Source organism: Eptesicus fuscus, chromosome 3, assembly GCF_027574615.1.
Source record: "Eptesicus fuscus isolate TK198812 chromosome 3, DD_ASM_mEF_20220401, whole genome shotgun sequence".
In the NCBI taxonomy this organism is placed as follows: domain Eukaryota; kingdom Metazoa; phylum Chordata; class Mammalia; order Chiroptera; family Vespertilionidae; genus Eptesicus; species Eptesicus fuscus.
This window is the reverse complement of record NC_072475.1, coordinates 31,219,600-31,242,527: the sequence shown is the minus strand read 5'-3', so window position 1 is coordinate 31,242,527 and position 22,928 is coordinate 31,219,600. Positions and strand designations below refer to the sequence as shown.

Below are 22,928 nucleotides of genomic sequence, written 5' to 3'. Positions count from 1 at the left end.
AACTGAATGTGCAGAAAAGAAAAAAAAAAAGGCCAAGTCTCCTGGATCCCCTGGCTAGAGCTTAAATGCTGCCAAGTCTCCTCAGCCCATACACACAAGTCCAGAAAAATCTCTCTCACCTTCCCCTAAAGGGACATCCCCAAGCATTCAAAGAGGCACATTTTTTGCTTTCAGCTGATAATGAGGGTGCTAAGATAGGTGCATTTATACTTCAGTAGATTATTTGAAATAAAGTAGCATGCTCCTCAATGGAAAATTTTCACAGAACCCTTGACTTATCAAGTCCCAACCATCCCTGGAGTCACACATGCTCCTGACAGACAGACATCCAGTAGATGTCACTGGATACCACCTCCCCAGCTTTACACAGCCAACTACCTCAGACCTTCTCCTGCCTTGTAGCCCTGTTAGGTCACTGAAGCCCCCCAAAAAGCAGAAAAATCAAACTGTCTCTACCTGTCTTCCCAGGGAAGACAATAGAATATCTGAAGATCTGAAAGTCTTTTACATCACTTCAGATCTAGAAGTTACCATAGAGATGATCTATCAGAAGCACTAATGGTGATTTGGGCAAGACAATTCCTTGTGCAGACACCTGAGCCTACTACACTAAATGCCTGAAGTGCCTACCCCATGTCTCTGTGACGGTCACAAGTAGCTCCCCAAATTTACAAATGCCCCCTAGGGGTAGTCATACAGCCTCTGTTTGTGATAAAAGCACAGAGAGATTAATGAGTTCTCCTAAGACATGGGGATAGCCAACTTAGTGATTTTTTTTTTATAGCTCCACTTAGTTCCAAAAATGATTTGAATGTGTTGAATGGCTTATTTTTATTTGGGCATAATTCTCCTTATTTCCATTTTACACATGATGGAATGGATCAGTGTCACACAGCTAGAAAGTAGAGGAGATCAGAACGTTAAGTGTTTAGCAACAAGTCCCACCATGTTACCCTCTCTGCCACTCAGTAATGTCTTCTGGGCATTGGGCAATTGTGGGTACCACATGTAAGGCCCTGGTACTGCTCTGGTACTGACAGATGTCATCATCCCTACAGGTGCTGCAAGGAGCAGCCACATGTTTCTATGCTTTCATTGGTTTTGACATCATCGCCACCACCGGAGAGGAAGCCAAAAATCCCAACACGTCCATCCCTTATGCTATCACCGCCTCCCTGGTCATCTGCCTGACAGCATATGTATCTGTAAGTACCAAGACATGTGGGACTCTCCTAATGGCCTTTTTTCATATTTGACCCTAAAATGTGGCTCTGGGGCTGGGTCCCCTTCTGTCAGGAAGTGATCCTTTCCTTGTGCCCTTGGTGTTTGTACACGAGCCCATGCTCCCTATATCTTCGCCCACTCATGAACAAGATGAAAATCAGAACTCCAAACTGGAGATGGGAGAAGCCCAGGCCCTCCTTTAAGTCACTGCCTGTGAGTCTCCATCCCCAACTGCCCTACACACAGGCTCCTGGTGTCCACTGCTGCCCGGGGATGGTGTGCTGGGAGTGGGCCGCCGTCCAAGGATCTCAGATCATAGGCTGGCAGTAACGGGTGGGTGTGCGAGCAGAGGCTTTGTGGGCCTCTGTGCACCCTCCTCAATGCTCTTCTGTCTTCTGGGAGCTTCCCAGCAGTGAAGAGGCGAGGCAAGGCGAGGCGAGGCGAGGCGAGGCGAGGCGAGGCGAGGCGAGGCTCCCCCAGAGTCAAGAGAGAGAGTACATCGTCCTCTGAAGATGCTCTTCCCTTAAATGCGGGGGGTGGGAGGGTGCAATTTCTTTCTGCTGTTGTTTCTTTTTAGAGGAGTTTAAGCTTACCCCTTAGGGTTTCCCCGTCAAGGGTTGTCCTCATAATAAAGCCTTCAGACTTGTGTCCTCAGGATCACACCCTAGGATGCTCCTCACACTTCTGATGTGTCATCTCTCAGCTCCCACCCTAGAATTTCTATCACAGAGATAGTTCAGCCACATCCAAGATCCCCCTCACCCCCTGGCAATGGAGAGAACCAGCTGACAAGCCAACAGGTGTGTGTTTACACAAATACTCCAGGCCCCGAGGGCCCCACTCCAGTCACCACAATTAGGAAAGAGTCAGCAACTGGGGTGCACACTATAGACCCTGTGGCTCCTGCTGCCACAGCATGGGAAAAGCACCTCCTTCTCCTTCCCTAGAAAAAAAATATTTTTAAAAAATATGTTTTTATTGATTTTTTAGAGTGAGAGGAAGGGAGAGAGAGAGAAACATCAATGAAAGAGAAACATTGATAGACTGCCTCCTATTCCCGGTGTGCCTGCAACCCGGGCACACAGGGATTCAAACCTGTGAACTCTTGGTGCATGGGACAACTCTCAACCCACTGAACCACACTGGCCAGGCACAAAATAAAACCATCTTTAGCAACCACCTAAAGAGGCCAGACCAACTGATCATTAAGGCAAGCTGCAAAACGGGATTGTCCTGGAAACCAAAGGAAAACACAAGAGCAGCTTTGGATGTGGTTTATATGTGGTTAAATTCAGTTGCCCAGCCAAACATTTATGGATAGGTCATTTATCACCTCCCACCATGCACACATAGTACAAGTGGCTTCCTCTTATCTATATCCTGATGCTCCCTGCAGACAGAGTGCTCAGGGAGGTGTGGTGTCAGGGGGCGCAGCAGAGACACTCTGCTACGCATTTCCTCTCCTATTCCTCCCTATACCTCCAGGGGTCGACCCTTGCAGCACACACACAATAAGGTTAGTAATAACTGCTCCTTCCTTAGAATGGCACTTCATAGACTACAGAGCACTTTCAGGCATCTACCAACTCTTTGTCTATCCTGATCGAATGAGGATAGGAGACACAACAGAAATTGCTGTAAGATCAATCCCACTCTCCTCCAGCCCACCCCACCCCACCCCCAAAGGGGACATTACAAGTGGTGAGTGGCTGCTGTGAAATATTTGTTCAGAATGCATGGGCCTTAGCTATGCCTCGGGAGCTGTTTGTTCCTGTGCTGGTCAGCAGTCCGCCAATCCACCACCAGAAGAGCTGGATTGCTGGGCTGTGGTAGCCCATCCTGCTGTCCTCTCTCAGCCCATGGCTTGCTTCACTGGAGGTTCTCGGCTCCTGAGGAATAGGCAAAGAAGTGATCTAGAAGTGCATCGCTCTCTCCCTTTCAGGCTCTGAACTCCTTTCCTGATGCCAGCATTGGCCTTTGCAGGCCAAAGGGGAGCCTGGCCGTATGACTGGTGGCTCCATTGCCTGAGGCCAATTCTGAAGGGAGGGATATTAGGCAGATCTATAATGTATGAAGGGAGGTAGGTCCTGGTTAAGTGATTCCTGATTAAGCAAAGCCATGGTGGTCTTATGGCCCAGAGTAAGACTGGATTCCATCCTGAAGCTGTAATGGAAATATGAGTCCTCATCTGAGTCTCATCAGTTTATTGGCTACGGCTCTCCTACACAACTATCTTTGGAGTTCTGCTCTCTGGTCTTTGGGGTGACAGGGAGTACTGTTAAGTCCTTGTACGACCCTGAAAGTTTAAAAGAAATGAGAGTCATATCCATGTGGGCAGGGTGCTCATGGTCACTGCCGGGCCCTGGCTCCAATGCCTGTGGCTGAAGCTCCTCCCACCTGGGAATTGCCCTTCATTGAACTGTCAGTACTTTCATGGGGCTGAAATACCTGCAGACTTACTCCTCAGATATGAAAGGCCCATTGAGAGATATTAGAGGTGATCTGGTCTAGTCCACTAAATCCATGTGTAGGGAGAAAATAGAGTCCGAGAACACCAGAGGTCAAATGGTTGTTCTAAAGGGAAGTTATGTGCCAAGAAGTGGCAGGTCCAAACTGCCGTGCAGCCCTCTGACCCCGGGTTCTCTGACTTGCTCTCCTGTGGGTCATTCATCCATGCTGTCAGTCCCCTCTACCTCCAGCCATGTTTTCTCTTGTTTCAACAGGTGAGCATGATCTTAACTCTGATGGTGCCCTATTATGCCATTGACACGGAATCCCCGCTCATGGAGATGTTTGTGGTTCATGGGTTCTATGCTGCAAAATTCATTGTGGCCATTGGGTCAGTTGCAGGACTGACGGTCAGCTTGCTGGGCTCCCTCTTCCCAATGCCGAGGGTCATTTATGCCATGGCTGGTGATGGGCTCCTTTTCAGGTAAGGTTTATGCTCTATGGAATTAATGCTGTTATGTCATGCCTGTACAGGGAGAATGTCACATGCTGTCAGCCTGCCTGCAACTTTGATGTGAATGCCTGTCACATAGACTGTGGAACTTGTCACATCCTGGCAAAGAGTTTGAGTTGAAAGAGCTATGCCCTGAAATAGCTCCTCTATTTGACTCTGGGTCCCTCAATCCAGAACAAACTGATGTGTTCCTCTATCTGCCCCCTCTCCTGTTTGACATTGTATATCCCTTTGTAAAGATGATGAGTGCCAAACTGTGACACTGGGTGGCCTCCAGAAGGGAGAACCCATCCTGGGACATCTTAGGCCTGCCCTCATATTGAGGCCTGGTACCTGGCCCTGTCTGCACAGCCCCTCTGAAGTTGAAAAAGTTCAAAGTTTTCATCAAAGAGAGAAAAATACCCTATGAACTGAACCTAATAATAGTAACAATAGCTACCATTCATTGAATATTTGTGCATCCCAGGTGCTTTATATACACTATGCCTTTAAGTCATCACAATAACTCTGTTTTGCAGATGAGTATTCTCAGAGAGGCAAAAATCCTTGCCTCAGATCCCCCAGCTTCTGAGTGGGGGGCCAGGATTTGAACCCAAGAAGGCCTAACTCCAAAGACCAGGCTTTTAACCACACCAATATAGTGACATTTCCAGCTCCCTATCTTGAGCATGAAGTGGTCTATCTGCCTCCAGCACAGAGGTGATGTGGCCCCATCTCTTGGTTCCCAGTGTCCACCATGGGAGGGGCTTGCAGGGAAGGCATTCTTTCCAGTGCACAAAGCAAGGTGTAAACCCTGGAGACCAGGAGCCCTTGGGTGCAGAGGGAACCAGCTCAGGGACTTTATCTCTGCCATTGGCTGTCACCTTCTGCTCCAGTTCCTCAGCCTATCCCCTGAAGTCATCTCCAGGTCTGAGCTGCTATATTAGGGAAGCTGGACAGATCAGGGAGAATCTGACCAAGGTGGGGATGTGACAACTACAAGGTTTTTCTTCTGTCAAAGAAAATTAAAAGGAAAGACACTGGGGCTCCAAGAACGGTTTATTGTCTTGTGTGAATCCTGAAAATAAGGGAGGAGTAAAAGAGGCAGGAGCGGGGAGGATCATGAAGAGAACAGGAACCTAATTAAGGTCCACAGGAACTGCTAAGGAAGCAGCAGCCATTCAGTCACTCTTGTTGGTCTCCAGTTGGTAACTGGCTGAATTTAGCCTGCACCAATGAGTACTGGTTCCTAATTATTGTGCTATTTTACCAGCTTACTTCTTGTACTTTTGTTATAAAGCTGTGCGTCTCAAGGTTTGGCATAAGTCAGACTCTGGAGGTTCTTTTTATAATGCATAGTTTGTTGAGCCCCACTCCCAGAGATTCTGATGTGGTAGGTCTCAGGTGAAACCTGAAAATATGTATTTCTCACACGCTACAAGGCAATGCTGGTGCTACTGATACATGAACCATACTTTGGGCTGCACAGTTCCAGAGGACCCCCAAATTTATCTCATCTAGTAGTTGTGTGACTTCTACTATCACTTCTTCCTAACAAATCCTGGATTTCAATTTAGGTTTCTGAAATACCTCCTAGATTCAAGATTCCGTCAACCCTTCACATCACATAATAAGCTAGGAACTTTAATAAAAAGTTTGTCTCAAAACTTAGGAATTAAAGTAAACTATTTTTAAATTGTATTCCAGGAACAAAATTCTAGGGTCAGAAGCACAGCTGTATTTAAAGCAGTGAATCCGTAAGCCAATTGGAGGGAAGGGACCAGGAGGAATTAAGCCATGTTAGAGTCAATCATCATCTATAGCCATGTTAACCCTGTGCTTCATTAACCCTCCAGGTTTCTAGCTCACGTGAGCTCCTACACCGAGACACCAGTGGTGGCTTGCATCGTGTCGGGGTTCCTGGCAGCTCTCCTCTCACTATTAGTCAGCCTGAGAGATCTGATAGAGATGATGTCCATCGGCACACTCCTTGCCTACACCTTGGTCTCTGTCTGTGTCTTGCTCCTTCGTTACCAACCAGAGAGTGACATTGATGGTTTTGTCAAGTTCTTGTCTGAGGAGCACACAAAGAAGAAGGAGGGCATTCTGGCTGACGGTGAGAAGGAAGTATGTTCTCCTGTGAGTGAAGGGGAAGAGTTTTCTGGCCCTGCCACCAACCCATGTGGGGCCAAGAACTTACCATCCTTGGGAGACAATGAGATGCTCATAGGGAAATCAGACAAGTCAACCTACAATGTCAACCACCCCAACTATGGCACTGTGGACATGACCACAGGCATAGAAGCCGACGAATCTGAGAACATTTATCTCATCAAGTTAAAAAAGCTGATTGGGCCCCGTTACTACACCATGAGGATCCGGTTGGGCCTTCCAGGCAAAATGGACCGGCCCACAGCAGCTACAGGGCACACGGTGACCATCTGTGTGCTCCTGCTCTTCATCCTCATGTTCATCTTCTGCTCCTTCATCATCTTTGGTTCTGACTACATCTCAGAGCAGAGCTGGTGGGCCATCCTTCTGGTTGTTCTGATGGTGCTGCTGATTAGTGCCCTGGTGTTTGTGATCCTGCAGCAGCCAGAGAACCCCAAGAAGCTGCCCTATATGGCCCCCTGCCTCCCCTTTGTGCCTGCCTTTGCCATGCTGGTGAACATCTATCTCATGCTAAAGCTCTCCACCATCACATGGATCCGGTTTGCCGTCTGGTGCTTTGTGGGTAAGCAACTTCCTTTAGAGCCTTGAGAGTTCCATTTTAAGGCATTAAACAGCTTATCTCAAAATTACCTTCTTGCTGGACTAGGTATTACCATTCCAAGAAAAATCTGGCTGGTTCTATGGACCCTTGCTTTCTGCATTAGAGTCAAGAAAGTCAGTTATACCCTTTCTGCCTGCTATGGTCTTGGTCATTGGTTCTGAAGAATGATGCTGATCAATCCATCACTTCCATGAATACTATTACTGGACAGTCTTCTTATGGATAATTAATACCATAAAAAGTCCACTTTAAATGAATCCACATAAAAAGAGGGGGAAACAGCCTTATAAAAGTGAGGGTGTGAAAAATTGATTGGCATTCTATCTTAGAAACTAAAAATTATGAAAAAAAGTATTTGACAAAATTAAATTAAAATAGGAACCATGCCATACTTTTTTAAATGAGCAAAGTGTAAATTAAGTATGGATTTTTGGCATCATTTTTATCTGATAAAATTGCATTATGGCACCATTTAACACCCCTCAATTCATATTGACTTTCATAAACTATTCAAGAGTTTTTCATCCCCCCCCGCCCCGCCCCCGCAAGATCCTTTGTTATCCTTTGATATTCCAATCATTCTCTTGGGAAGTACCCATCACGTCATCATCCTTCTTCTATTGATAACTGAGATGACTCTGTCAGGTCCTCAATTGTTCACAGCTTTGGGTATGAATAGAGTTGCTCTCTCTAAGCTCACTTTCATTGCCTTCAAGAAGTTCCATACCTTCCCCAAGATTTCTAATTTTCCTTTGTGATCTATTTATATTATATTCACCATAGATGTTTATCATGTCTAACAATCACTGATTTTATGAGATGTCTGGGGATTGATACTAATAGTAACCTGAGAGGGATGTTTAAGTGAAGACTCATTTTAAAGTTCTTTAGTCACTATTTTTATGTTCCCTATACAACTTAGTAACCCTAAAGTCTCTGTTAACCAATACTTAGTTAAGGAGGATCCTTAGGTGCTTTGAGGAATAGGAAAGCAATAGAATAAGTAACTCCTGCCTTAAGGAGAGGATAGATAAATATGCATGAGTCAACTAGTCTGGTCAAGACAGTATAGAGACTCATGGATTAGTAAACAATCCACTCCTTGAGGCCAGGGATATAGGTGTTCAATATTACGGCCTCTGTGCCTGGAACATAGTAGGTGCTTAATAAATACTTCTCTATTATTATAAAGCACTCATTAGATGAGAAACAAAGAAACTTCCTATCACAATAGCCGGAAAGGACTTGGAGGAGGTAGAATTGGAACTGAGCCTATAGGTAAGGTTTAGATAGAGGGAAGTGGGGGTGGGGGGGTGGGGAGGGAAGGGCATGGTACTCAAAGGAAAGAGCACGTGTCTTCCAGCAGATTCCTCTCCTCTGAAGGACATTCTGTACCTTCCTATAAGCATTTTGTTTCAATTTTCCAGTCTTCTAAGTCTCATCCCTTGTTAGACATTAGGGGGATTTCTCCAGAGGACAAGAGCACTAACTTGTCAAAGTTTTAACCATTTATATGATTCATTCACAATCTCTCTTCTCTGTTTAAACATTTTTCCACTGGGACATGTAGCTAAGCAATGGAAAGATCCTACCATGGGTAGAGTGACTGAAGTGGATAGAAATATTTTAGTTATTTATTTGTGAAATGAATGAAGGTATAGACACAAAGATACATGGACTTACTAAATCATTGCTAGACTATTAAAGCTGGAAGGGGCCTTCACTTTCTAGGTCAATGTTACCCACAGTGGGGTGACTATTCCATTGGTAATATTTGGGCTGATTTTAGAGAGTGTATGAGTAAACTTTTTATAATTACTATACATTTTCACATTAGAAAAAATAGACATACTCACATAAATCTGGTGATTATTTTTTTTAAAAAGGGAGTCAAATTAAGAAAACCATTAGTACTAAATAGTACCAGTGCTATATGATTCATAGTAATAATTAACATATATAGCACTTATCACATAGTCATTATTGTGAGGGCTTTACTTATATTAACTTATTTAATCCTCACAGAAATCTTCATTTTAGAGATGAGAAAACTGAGGTATCTGACTGAGGTCACATCGCTAGAATATAGCAGAACCAAAATTAGAACTCAGATAGTGTGGGTCCAGAGTCCATGGTCATAGCCACCACACTAAAAATGTGAAATATAAATACCTAAGGTTTGAAAAACACTGATATAGTCCACCGCCTCCCCACTGTCCCTCTCTCAATTTCACGGATGAGCAAACTGAACCTCCAAGAGGTTAAATTTACATGATCAAGGTCAACAGGAAGTTATTTGTAGGGCTATTACTACAATCCAGCATCTCCATGCTCAGATCTGGGGCTCCTACCTCCCTACCAGGTGCCTCTGAACAGACCTTTTTATTGGATCAGAAAGTCTGATATGTAATTTGTGTGGATCAACACATAACATCAGGTGGAGCTGGCTTCCGGGGCGTACGAACTGTGCAGTCACACAGGACCCCACACTTGGTTGAATGCTCTGTTGCTGCCTTCTTGAATTCTTAACAATGTTTTTAACAAGGGGTGTCATGGTTTCATTTTGCACTGGGACCCACAAATTAAGTAGCTGGTTCTACACGATATCTATGGTCTCTGTAACCCCAAAGGCATTTTGCAAAGGTGGTGAAGTGGAAGGGGCCCGTGCCTTTAAAGCAAACATCCCTGGATTCAAATCACAACTCTGCCACCTTTGTCTTGTGACCTTGGGAAGATTGCTTAACTCCTTTGGGCCTCAGTTTATAGGTTACTCATCTGTAAAAATACCGATAATTTACTAGCATTGGTGTGGTGGATGTTTGGAGCTTAAATAAGAAAATATTGGGGAAAGCAATGAGAACTATTGCTTTCCTGCCTTTCTTTTCAAAACCTGAAGTGATTCATTGTCCCCCAGACTAGCTATCACATGCCAAAGTACAGCGTGAACCTGTTCTGACTCAGGCTGCCCTCCCAGTTATCAGAAGAAAACTCCCAGAGAGCCTTTTGTAATAAAGTTTTGCTGATAGCACAAATTTCAAGCTCGTTCCAGAAACCGATACTCCCTGACAGGGGAGGATGCCACCCTGCAGCCTGGGGCCATTTAGACAGGGCACAGGAGCCCACAGGTCAGCAAGCACCCAGCTGTGAGCTAACTGCTTTGGCATGGTAATCTTTGAAGGCTAGTGTACTAGTTAGCATCTCCTAGGACAAAAATACACACATCAGAATCACCTGAATTGTTTCTAAAACATTCTACGCTCAGGATCTCCGCCACAGAGATTTTCTGATTCAGTTTGGTCTGATATGGCCAATACTGGGGGTATTTTTTGTGTGCAGGTCATTTTAATGTGCAGCCATGTTTAAAATGATCTAGAACAGTAGTTCTTAAAGTGTGTCCCCTGACCAGCAGCGTCAGCATCACCTGGGAACTAGTTAGAAATGCAGTTTTGAACCCTATCACCACCAAAACAGAATCTCCAAGGGCAATTTAGGTTTTAATAAGCCACCCAGGTGATTTTGATGTATGCTCAAATTTGAGAGCCACTCATCTAGAGAGAAGAATAAGAAGATATTAGCAAGCAAGGCAGATTACTTAATTATAAAACTTCCTATTTTTCAAAATAAATGTTTGCCTATATAAAATATATATCCATCCCACAATACCAAATTGGCTTATAAAGTCTTTAATGATATTACAGAATAAATATCCCACCTCTAAACCTCTGAGTCTCAAAAAACACCAGATTTTTCCTTTTAATCTCTATTCATAGTATAGCTTTCTTGGGGAGAACAGTAGAGATATTTTTAAATGGAGCTTCTTATGAAACATCAGGTAATTTTTTAAAGATTTAGGCTGAGTCATAACTTGATAATCTTCCTGATACATTTTTTACCCAACCCTCTATAAATGAATCTTAACACAGCATTTTGTCACAATGTTTTCCTAAGCTTTGACCTTCAGAAGACACGACTCATAGAGTTAAATGAGGCACAAGTCCCAACAAGATTACCCAGCACTTGTTTCTTTTCTTCAGGAAAGAGAAGTAATCCAACAGCAAATGTTTAATAATCCCAACAAAATGAGCACAAAGCAGCCTTCATTCTCCTTTTCTCTTAGCTGATGCAGTTTTGTGAAGACCACCTCAAGGAGTTGAGCAGAGTCTTGGGGATATGAAAGTAGGAGGGACCAGTGAGAACACTGTGCAATGGGGTTTTCAAGGGCGTCTTTCAGGTCAACTGTTCCCCACGGGCCATTATTATGAATCAATTATCTGTTAGATCAGTTTGTGGGCTCCCTTACCTTGAAGGCTGCCAAGTTTTCATCTGAAATGCTTTCAGTCCCTCTGAGGAAAACAAATTCTTGCCTATAGATGTAGAGAACAGATAGAACTTGTGATTTGGACAATGGGGCCCATATATCCTGTACTAAAACATAAATATTCCAAAGAGAAGACACCACCTATGGTCTCTGAGCTATCTTCTGAAATCTTATTGGAAATTGACCAAAGCAGCCATTGTGATGAGGAGAATAGGAGGAAAAGAAGGGGCCATGAAATGGGAATTGAGAGGGCACTGAAATAAACAAATTCCTGATGGCTGTTCCATACATAAGTTTGAAATTCTCCTTGTAGACAGAGGAGAAAACCACTGGCACCTTCAACATCAAAAGAGTAAGAAAAATCGTGAAGGCCAGTCTGAGGATGGCAACAGGGCCAGTGGGATTCTAAGAAGGAGGGAGTGTGGCGGTGGATCCTGTTATAGTCAAGTATGCCTGCTGGCAGAGGTGCTGTGCAGGACAGGGAGACACGTGGGGAGGAAGGGGCAGGGTGATGAACCCAGGGGCACCTGAGAATGAAGGGAGAGAGGGCCATCACAGAGATGGAAGGCCCTGTCGTGGGCATGTGCAGTGCACCTGGAATAGACTTAGAGCCATGAAAGAGCGGAGGCTGGGCTTCCTTCCCTCAGCATTATGTGTATGTGTGAGATTCATTCATGTTGTTGCCTATAGTTTTAGTTTGTTCATTCTCCTTGCCATCCAGCCTTGCTCTGTGGAAATACACCACAAGGAATTTATCCATTGTGTCCATGGACATTTAGCGTGTTTCCGGTTTGGGGCTATTAGGAATAGAACCTCTATGAACATTCCTGTACATGCATTTGGTGGTCACATGGACACATTTCCCTTGGGTTCCTGTTGAGTTAGAAGTAGAACTGCTGGCTTGGATCATTACATTTTTTTTAAAGATATTCTTTAACAAAATGCATTCTGTCTCATGGCCATTGTACCCTTCAAATAAAATAAGGGTCCCCAGCTCCATTTTGCAGATGGGAAACTGAGACCTAAAGTAATGTGGCTTTGTGTCAGTTTAGATTAGTTTCAGGGCCAGGGAGAGAATCTTGCCGTCCTAAGCCTGCTCTTCCTGGCCACTCCATAGTAAACCTTACTGCTATTACAGTCAACAGGACTTGTCATGGTGTGAAAAATAACCAGCAGCGTGGGAGCTGCTGGAGACTGTGCTGGATGGGAGGACACCTCAGTACCATCCAGTCTTCATTTCTGCGTTGGCAAATGGGTTTGGAAAGTTGATCCCAGAGTAATAAAAATAAAAAAGCCTCTGGGCAAAACAAAGTGCCCCAGTTATCTGCAGCGGGCAGGGCTTCCTGATGGAAAGTGCTCCCCAGGAAGAGGCAGCTCCACCCAGCCGAGGTCAGGTGGCCCACCCCATCCCGCCCTGACATGCAGCTCTGAGCAGAGGACAGGCAGCCCCTGGGGGACTCCAGAGGTCAGGGACCTGCTCCCCAGCCTGAGTTTGTGCCTGCAGAACTGGAAACCTGCTGTTACCCATCTGCAGCTCCCCCAGTCTCTTTTCAGAGTTAAGTTGTTGTTCTAGGTTTTTCTCCCAGATGATCCAGAGGACCCTTCCTCCCACCCCTCTCACTTGTAGATTTGGGGTCATTTGCTTCATTATTACAGAACGGATCTACACAAGTAGAGCACGTAGGTATATTGCCTGCTCATACTGAGGTGCCCTGGCATCTGAAGGCAGGCTTGGCATTTCTAAACCTTCCCAAGGCATTTAGGTGGGATGGGAACAGCGCCCCCTCTGTATTCAAGAGATGTGAGTTCCGGTGCCGATTTGATCACTGCTGGATTATGCAGTTCCTAGCTTCTCGGGATGATGGACAAGAAAATGCTTTTTTATAAAGGGCTTGATGATCACAGAGTGTTCTACTACATAAAGAAAGCCCATTCAATTGCTGAAGGCAAGGTTCTTCCTCCATCTAGCTCGAACATCTCATGGGCACGTTTTCCACCAGGGAACTCTGTCTAGAAAAGAAGCCAAAGCCTCCCTTTGAATAGTGCCCTTCACTGCAAACAGCCTTTCACGGACTCACAGCCATTACCTTTGACCAGAGCTGGCATGCAGCGCACGTGCCCCAGCACAGCCATGTCTGTTGTTAAACTACTGAAACACTTCTGCTGCTAACTAGTCTCTGCCTTGAGTGCCCCTCCCACCAGGACCCATCAACTAAAAAAAATTAACTCCTGTCCTGAAGGGGAGCCTCAGGGCCCATTGTTTTGGTTTTGTTGTTTGGGTTTTTGTTTGTTTTGTTTTGTTGTACTGCAGCATAAATATTTATTCCCTTCTGATTTTCAATATCACACCTGCCTTTCATTTATTACAGATATAACATATGTAACTACAAAGCAGTGGATCAAAGTTTTTAAGGAACGGCAGAATTAAATATGCAAATAGAATAAATAATAGTATTTCTCAATTAGCCATCGTATTCTCGAGGCTTGATTCCAAATGACTTCAGGCTTATGCCAAAATCAAATCCCCTCTCAAAAATAAAACCTTGCCATCTTTAAGTGTTTACAAAAGAATGTAATACCAGTCCCAGTGACAACCTAAACAGCAGTGCCCAAAACTATTTCACGCAATGACAGCATCACTGAAAAAAGTATATAGCCTCATAAGGGGAAGCGTTTCCCCCACGTATGTAATAATTCAGGGAAATTGTTACTAGTAGATATCAGATGATATTAAACAATTATTAGTTTTTACTTATTTTATTTTTTCCATCACCATTTATCTCCTCTGTGTCCTCTTCCACCTCCACCCACCCCTGTGCCCCCTCACTATTGTCCATGTCCATGAGTTTTCTCTTTTTTTATTAGTTTTTAAATGTGTAATGATACTAAGTTAAATTTTTAAAGGAGTCTGTTTTAGAAATATATACATAGGACGAAAGGGATTTGTTTCAAAATAATCTAAAGAGAAGGAATCAGGAGAGTGGGTGTCGGGGTAGGGGGATCTAGTGATGTGTCTGCTTTTCTCTCCACTTTTGCATATGTTCAAAAAAACCCTTCAAAATAAAAAATTAAGCAGAAACTTTTTCAGCCAGTCTATACTTCATAGCCACCCGGGTAGATGGAAGCACCCTGGATTAGAGCCTGGAGAGACCCAGAGGATTCGCAGCCCGACCACTAACTGTGCTGCTGTGGACAATCCTTTCTCTGTCCTGTGCCCAGTTTCCTGTCTGAAATGCACATAACCATAACCTTACACACACACACACACACACACACACACACACACACACACACACACACACATTCTCAAACAGGCTAGGAGGAGTCTAAACAAGATAACATTTGTATAATCTTTTGAGCTCCTTGAGATAAAGGTGCCACATAAATGCATCGTTGTAAGATCTCAGCACCCAGAGCTGTTGTGTGAAGTTTAGTTAAGATGATTCAGGATTCCCAGAATCCCCGGAGATTTTTCAGAAACTACCTCATGCTTAGTTGTCTAAGCCAAGTGAGAGAAGGAGCAGAAACAAAACCCCCTGCTTCCACACAGGAGGCTTTTAGCAGCTCTGTTTACTCCTCCGACACAAAGCCTTTGTTTATGTGTGACAGATGGTGGTACATGTTCCTCTCCTCTCCTCTTCTCTCTCTCTCTCCTCCCTCCCTCACTTCATTGGTCTCCTTCTGTTTCTTTGTCCCCCGCCACTTTTCTTTTCTCTGATCCTTCTCTGCTTCCCACCACTCTTCCTGAATTGGCTGGAGGGTCGGCAAGAGGGAGAAAGGCAAACAGAGAGCCAGGACTTGGAGAATACCTACTAGTTACTCCGTCGGGCTGCACGCACAGTTGCTTCTTGGTTTACAGCACTCATATTTGAAATGTGTTTTTGAAGGCAGAGTGACACACCTTTGAAACTGTAGGGGGCTCAGAGCAAACATTAAAAGGCCCATAAATATTTATGTGGCAGGTTTGCATGGGTTGCATTCCCAAAGTAATCATAGTCAACATATTCTCTCTCTCTCTTTCTCTCTCTCTCTCTCTCTCTCTCTCACACACACACACACACACACACACACACACACACACACACACACACACACGTTCCTTCCGGGTTCAGCCACTCCCAAAGAACAATGCAGACCTAACCTCTTACTGAATAGTCACTGCAATAAGCATAGTCTGTAAACCAGCCAGGGGAGAGGGGGTGTGAAGGACTGGACATGAAAGAGACTTTTCTAGATCCATAGGGAATGCTGGTTCGGCTCCTCTGAAACCTAAGGGAGTGACTTAGCCTTTCCCAGCCTCTGTGTCTTCTATAAAATGAAGGTATTCAAATAAATGAATGATCTATAGACTCTGAATATCTATGATTCTATGAGCACTTCACACCCATAAGTATCAATCTACCTGGCACCCCAATACCTACCTGCTGAAGGTAGGGGATGACCTGTCAAAATAGATGTCAAACCAGTGCTTGAATGAGGGGATGGGTGGCAGAGAAGTTAGGGGCAATGGGAAAAGAAAAAATGGCATTGAGTTCAGGAGGGAAATAAATAAGGTTGGAGAAGGGGATCAGAAAGGAAAGAACTGATCTAATAGATACAAAATGGGAGTAGGAGGCAAGATTTGGCACCTGCCTGGATATTTAGGAAAAAAATATAGGAAAAAAAGCAAAATTAAGTGAGAGAAAGAGGGTATCTGCTAATTCTACTTCGTCTCCTGAAATTTATTCTCAGGTCTTAGGCATGCTTCCACCAGAGGCGTTCTCCAAGAAGCGGCACACTGGCCCTTTTAGAAGAGGTCTTAATTTAGTGCCTCATGCTACTACATAAGGATAATGACTACCCAGCATGGCCACTCCCACCCCCAGACAAGAAAGTAAAAATCCCTGCTCAGAAAAATAAAGTCACTATTTGAGAAGTAATAGCTACATCTGCAAATGATTAACTCGAGGATTTATTACCAATTAGGACTATAAATCTCTGCTTACTTTGGCTGCTGAAAAGTTGATTTCATGGGGGGGTTGAGGAGTGGGGGGGGTTGATTTGAGACAAGGAAGAAGAAATCCAAGCTTAAATAGACACACTTCAAATTCAAAAGGGAGCAGGATTTTTCTCAAGCACCAGAGCGGAAAGCAGGCTTGACCTCGCTATTCTAAGCAAAGAGCCCAGCAGATGCCTGCAGGGTTAGCAAAGCCAAAGGGACTAGTACCGCTCAGAAGAGGGTGTCGGGGGCCTGGAAGGGGGTTGCATAACCAAGAGGCCCCCAATGCAATGGGCAGGCCATAATATGGCCAGAGTTGGCGGTGGAATATGTGCATCAGGAGTTCTGTGTTCCTGATCTCAGGGGTTCTCAGACTTGGCTGACCATTGGCATCACCTGTGGAGCTTTAAAAACCATACCTATGGTTGGGTCATACTGCAGCTCAATTAAATCAGATATCAGTGGGGCCTAGATATCAGAGTGGTTCAAAAACTTCCCAGGTGACCCTCAGGTGCAGCCACGGTTGAAAACTACTGCTTAACTGGTCTCATTCCCACAGCAACCCCATATTATAGGTACAATGCTCTCACGGTTTACAGAAGCTAAAACTGAGACGCCAAGAGGCTAAGTAATTAGCCTCCACCACAGTGAATAGTGGTGGAGGCAGGATTGGAACCCACAGCTCACACTCTTAATCATCATGCCCTATGACCTCCCATGGCTATAGTTCTCAGTTTTCGAGATAGAAAATGGGGCTCTCAAATTATTTTTAGATTTTGTATCAAGTAATTCTAATAGAAATGAAACATTGGCCCATATGAATGCTACAGCTTGACTAGAGAGACAAGTTTCTTTCCTTTGCCTGGAGTGACATCAAAACAAGGAATTGCACTGATATTTCATGCTTCTTAGGAATCCTCCTTCATTCATTCCACAGATATTAAGTGCCAGTTTTCTGCAGAGTCTATAAAATAGAACCTCTCTGTGCAGATAAGCAATCACACAATAGCTGTTCTAAGGGCCATAACAGTGGCGTGCACTAGGCCAGTGGTCGGCAAACCGCGGCTCGCAAGCCACATGCGGCTCTTTGGCCCCTTGAGTGTGGCTCTTCCACAAAATACCATGGCCTGGGCGAGTCTATTTTTGAAGAAGTGGTGTTAGAAGAAGTTTAAGTTTAAAAAATTTGGCTCTCAGAAGAAATTTCAATCGTTGTACTGTTGATATTTGGCTCTGTTGACTAATGAGTTTGCCGACCACTGCACTAGGCGCTCTGGGAGGCCACAGGAGGGACCTCTGTGTGGCAGTAGCGTATTGGGCTGCCAGTGAGTGAAATATGCCAAGGGAAAGCATGGGGTGACATATGCATGTTGCTAAGTGGCAAAATAAAAGATGGAGGCACGGGCTAACAAAATGTGAGAATGTTGGGAATACACTGTTTCTAATCCATAAATATTTAACCCAAGGTTTAAAAAATGCAGATTCCTGGCTGGCACCTACCTGAATGCAGTGAGCTGGATGTCAACAGGGGAGGTGGGGACTGGGGTGACCTAGAGAACCCACATCTTGTATAAGGAGTCACTAGCTCTTACCTCCAGCCCTAAGTAGCCATACAGGAATATGGGTGCCGTGTTGTCAGACTTTTCTAGGGGAAGCTGTAAATATGGGTTGCCTAATGTCCAGTCTCCCAATTTTTAATGGCCTTTCACTCCAGTCTCTTCCAAACTCCGTGTAGACCAAAGAAAACACATCGACCACCAGCCCTGCTTGCACCATGGAGAGTGATCCCCCACTCATCCCATGGATCCCAAAGCAGCTGCCCATGCCTTTTAGTCACCTGTGCCTCTCCCTCCTGCAGGTATGCTCATTTATTTTGGGTACGGCATCTGGAACAGCACCCTGGAAATCAGCGCCCGCGAGGAGGCCCTGCACCAAAGCACGTACCAGAGCTACGACGTGGACGACCCTTTCTCTGTGGAGGAGGGTTTCTCCTATGCCACCGAGGGTGAGAGCCAGGAGAACTGGGGCGGGCCGTCCGAAGACAAAGGCTTCTATTACCAACAGATGTCAGATGCCACGGCCAACACCCGGACAAGTAGCAAAGCGAAGAGCAAAAGCAAACACAAACAGAACTCGGAGGCCCTGATTGCAAATGATGAGTTAGATTACTCTCCAGAGTAGGAGTAAACAACACAAGAAATACATAGAAATGGTGGTGATGTATTTTCAGTAACTTAACCTATTGGGCTAGAAGGTGAAAGCGGTTTTGCCTCTCATTTCCAAAGTCTAGCCTTCCCCAAAGTCAGTCCCCAGTCATAGCCTGTCATTTGCTACTTTTGCTCTTCTCGATAGTTCTGTTGAAGGGTTTAACCTGGGTCCCCTGACTGGTCCCCTTATAGAAAAAAAAATTTTTTTTAACGAAACAAGAAGCTACAAGAAATTCTAACTTAGATGCAACCATCAGAGCTGATGGCAGCAAATGTTTCCCAGGCCTTTGCTTTGCTGGTTGAATCGTTTTTGCTTCTCATGGAGACCCCCAAGAAGCAAGGAGAAAACCTTGGACCACACTGAGGCTGCAGCTCCTTGTGGAGATGTGCCAAAGCAGGTGGGTGTGGGCACAAGGCAGCATTTCTACCACCTGAGACCGCAAGGGCAACGCTCTGTGCTCAGCATACGGGCTGAGGGCGGCTCCCCAGGCCAGGGTGAGCAGGTGGCATTGGCACTTCCTCAGCAAGCAGCATTTTGTCCTGAAATCTCACAAAAACAAATTCATGAAAAAGACACATGCTTCTTTTTATTCACCAACATTCTTGCAGTCTCCAAAATATAACTTTAGGATCCCCCAAAGGTCAGGGACTCTGAAACCATTTCCCCAAAGGCTTCAGATTTATCATACAGCAGTCGTGCAGACCCAGTAATGGGGTGAGGAGCACCATCAAAGCTCTACGTAAATGCCCACAAAACATTAAATAACATCTCTTGCAGCGAAGGCCAGAGGGTGTTGGCAGAAATTAACTCCCTGTCAAGCCTTCTCTTATAGCCGACTCTAAGCTCCTGCTGATAGAATGGAAGGGGGGCAAAGGTGGGGCATGATTTCATGGCACTAATATGCCTTGAAGAAGGAGGCTGTTTGTTTTATAATCAGATGAAAATCTTTACAAGGAGAAGTGACCCAGCCACTGAGATCACATTGCAAATTCTATTTCAGATTTCTAAAATTATAAATTCTGTCGTGTTTCTTTTTTTTTTTTTAAGATATGCCACCATTTGATTGGTGGGTGCTACTCTGAAAACAAAAATGTTGAAGCACAGCTTCTTAGGTAATTGCATTCCATGAGATCACATTTCACTTCTGAACCTTATTCTTCTGGGGTAGCTCACTTTCAGACATGTATTTTTCCCCCTGTTATTTCCCAGAGCAATTTCACTGAAGCCCAGAGAAATCGCTACCTGGTGAGGCCTAAATCTGGGCCTTAAGAGGTGCTCTTGAAGGAATTTCTCTGACACTAGCTAGAGGAGACAATCTGCAACAGGGAAGGCTCGTGGTCTGTTAACTGCTCTTGGGTTGCAGGGATTCCAACGCTGCGTTGAGATATGTACACATGTATGTGAAGGCACAGCTTGGGTTAAGCTAAAATCTCTGTGAGAATTTCTGAAAATGGGGCAAAATAGCAAATTCCTTACTCTCTCTCTCCTGGATCTAGTGTTATGCCAAAAGTTTTCCAGAACACATCAACAAATGTTTAAATCTATTCTTTCTTACAGGTTGAGGTTAGTGCCATCTTGGCACACTGTAGGATTATGGATAGGAAGCAGAAGTCCATTTTTTCACTCAACTGATCCTGATTGAGAAAGTACCACGTGATAAGTGATAGGAATGCAGAAAAGAGTGACATGTGCCCTTGGAGGCTCTCAGCCCAGGGAAAGAGCAGCACTGCAGCCTGATAGCTGAACATCACAAGTCCCCATGGCTGATGCACTGGGCTTTACCATAGTATTTTTAAAAGGTCAATTGAAACTATCGTTCTAATATGCTTTTAAATAGATTGTATATCATGCCCATAGCCAACATGTCATTTCAATTCAAATAACTACTATTTTCTAGACCTTCTTTTTCATTCTTCTATATTAATTGTTTATAACTCTAGTTTTTCTTAGGCCATTTGTCATTTTAATGTAATGCTTAGCCATGCCATTTTGTTTTGTTTTTTCTCCCCTAACCTCAGCCATAAAGATACAGTACCTGGTCTGTGAAATAGATCCTTGGGTGTTAATTGTAATCTAATCATCAGCAATTTTTGTGAAAATGAAGTTTTGAACTGGCTTGAGAATTCAACAAATCTGCCTAGTTTAAATAAAATCTGGTTAAGCCTGGGATATATCCAGGCAGATAGGGTGGGGCTGTATTCATTATAAATGTTCAAAGAGAAATATGAATGCAAAATCACAAAATCTTAATGTGGGTGAAAGAGCTTCCTTTTACTAGAGAGGTTTTAGGTATTAAAGTCATAATAGCCTGGTGGCCGCTGTATGCAATTTCTGGAGCATGAGGAGAGAGAACACAAGCTTTGGAAATACCATTGGCATTGATTTCGTGAAGATCCTATGAACTACTTCATTTCAGAAGTCACTTCTCCCAAATAGTATCTCTCTAATTTTTTAAGTTTTGATCTCTTTATTTCTCTAAAATTGATTAGTATCTTCCTAGCAAACTTGGTTTTTTTGAAATTAGTCAATATGATAGAAAAAGGTTTTTATAAGGCAAATAGATATATTTTTCCTCATGTTCCCCAGCTCTCATGAAACAGTCCCAGATTTCACAATGCAGTTTTCGAATACCATCAATCACTAGGATGATTTTACTAGTGTTTCCTGATAATTTTCTTAAGACCACATTTGTGAAACCACATTAAAAGTAAGATCGCCTTATAAATAATTACCATAGAAATTTAGCCCCCTTGAAAGGAGTCCAAGGAAGACCTACATTTTATTAAATTCTTCTCTGCAGCAAGAGCTCTTCCAATGAGGTTACATCATGTGGATTTGTGGTTTGGAGCCAATTATTTGATATTTTAGTTGTTGTTGATTTATTGGTACTCTGCTTCATTTCAAAAGGTTCAAGGTGGCTATTAAATTACATATAATACCCAAAATAATTAAGTAGGGAGCTGTGGGCAAACAAAAAGGATAAAACAAAGCTAGAAGTGTGGTAAGTACTGAAATGCAGAAACTTGATAGGCAATGCTAATTGCCAATGAGGGGCAACTTGAAAAATAATGCGATTGTTGGTAATGACAGGAAGAAGTACAAATAACAACAAATCTTCCTCTATAAGGGCAGATTATTACAATAGCATAGGTTATTGAAACACACAGATAAATTTCAGGCCTGATTTTACCAGGTACTTGTGCCTGGCACATAATGGATGTTCCATAAATATCTGGATGGATGGATGGATGGATGGATGGATGGATGGATGGATGTGTGATGAATGAAAGGAAAATAAATTATAATTCATTCAGCAAGTTTTTATGGAGTGCTTATGATGTGCTATGGCATAAGAAATAAGGGAAATAAGATATATAAATAAAGAACAATCATGAAAATGATAGGTAAGATGAGGAAGTTATAATGTTCAGTGAGGGTTTGAATATGAAAGAGACCTCCTTCCATTGAAAAGATCATAGAGAATGCAGCCCTTGTGTTGAGCCTTGTGGAATGGACAGAATTTTGCAGGTAGAAACGGGGGAGAGGCTTGCCGAGTGGAAGATCAGCATGAGTAAGGTGTAGAATGTGGCTGATGGCTGTCTCCTGACTAATAATTTGTACTGTGCCTCCTTCAAGGGAAAGCAAGAAGCTAGTTTGGCAGGAGCTTATGAATTATGCATGATTTATGTATGTAACAGTAAGAAATTTGAGAAGGCAGGTTAGGGCTCACCCACAGATAGACGTGCAAGTGGAACTGAGCTGGCCGGCTCTCCTTGGGTGGGGAGGCACTGGGGAAATGATGAAAGTATGAATCAGGGAAAGTTGGACTTTAAGAAGCTGGGGCAGTGGCTTCCTCTGCCTATGCAAGGAGCTAACAGGTCACATAGACACTCCAAGTTGATTTGCCATATTAAACAGAACAAATATCCATACTGAAGGCAATATGTGATTCTTCCTTTGATCATTAACCTCACATTTAACATACGGACAGATGAGACAAAGTAATATGCAGCCACTTTAAAATTCTCAACTATAAAATTTAAACAACCAAACCTGATAAGTTTTTATTTCTATCTGAGCTACACAGCAAAACCTCAGCTCAAGATTTTACTTAGCTTGAGCACAAGGAGTTTGAGAATCAGCCTAAAAGCACAGACGAAGTTGCTGCTGCCTTTCCCAGCAGGTTTTACCAGGTCCAGAGATGTCAATGGAAGCCCACTGAGGGTCAACCACATGCTCCCCAGATTAGAATGTCTTGGTGGGTGGGGATGTCAGAAATCAGGAAATGTGTTTGAAGCTAGAGCTGGGGTCAGCTTACCAAGTCCAGGCAGCAGTTAATGGTCCACTCTTGGATGTAAGCCTTCAGGTTAGTAAGCAATCCAGAGATGGCCTTCATTTCTCACGCTGGGGCGGAGGGAGGTGCAAATGAAACACATAATCCGAAGGTGGCCACTAGGGCTGCATGACAGCACTCCATTTTCATGCCATT

The 22,928-nt window shown here is 43.9% G+C and overlaps 1 protein-coding gene across 1 annotated transcript in view; it reads left to right on the top strand.

The window, feature by feature from the left end:
* The window catches only part of SLC7A14 (solute carrier family 7 member 14), a 52,482-nt gene extending 34,070 nt beyond the window's left edge, over positions 1-18,412 (top strand). The window contains exons 4-7 of the mRNA XM_028146605.2: positions 1,059-1,205; positions 3,948-4,156; positions 6,022-6,899; positions 18,090-18,412. Coding sequence (XP_028002406.1) covers positions 1,059-1,205; positions 3,948-4,156; positions 6,022-6,899; positions 18,090-18,412 — 1,557 coding nt within the window. The remainder of the gene's footprint in view (positions 1-1,058; positions 1,206-3,947; positions 4,157-6,021; positions 6,900-18,089) is intronic.
* Positions 18,413-22,928: the final 4,516 nt, after the last annotated feature.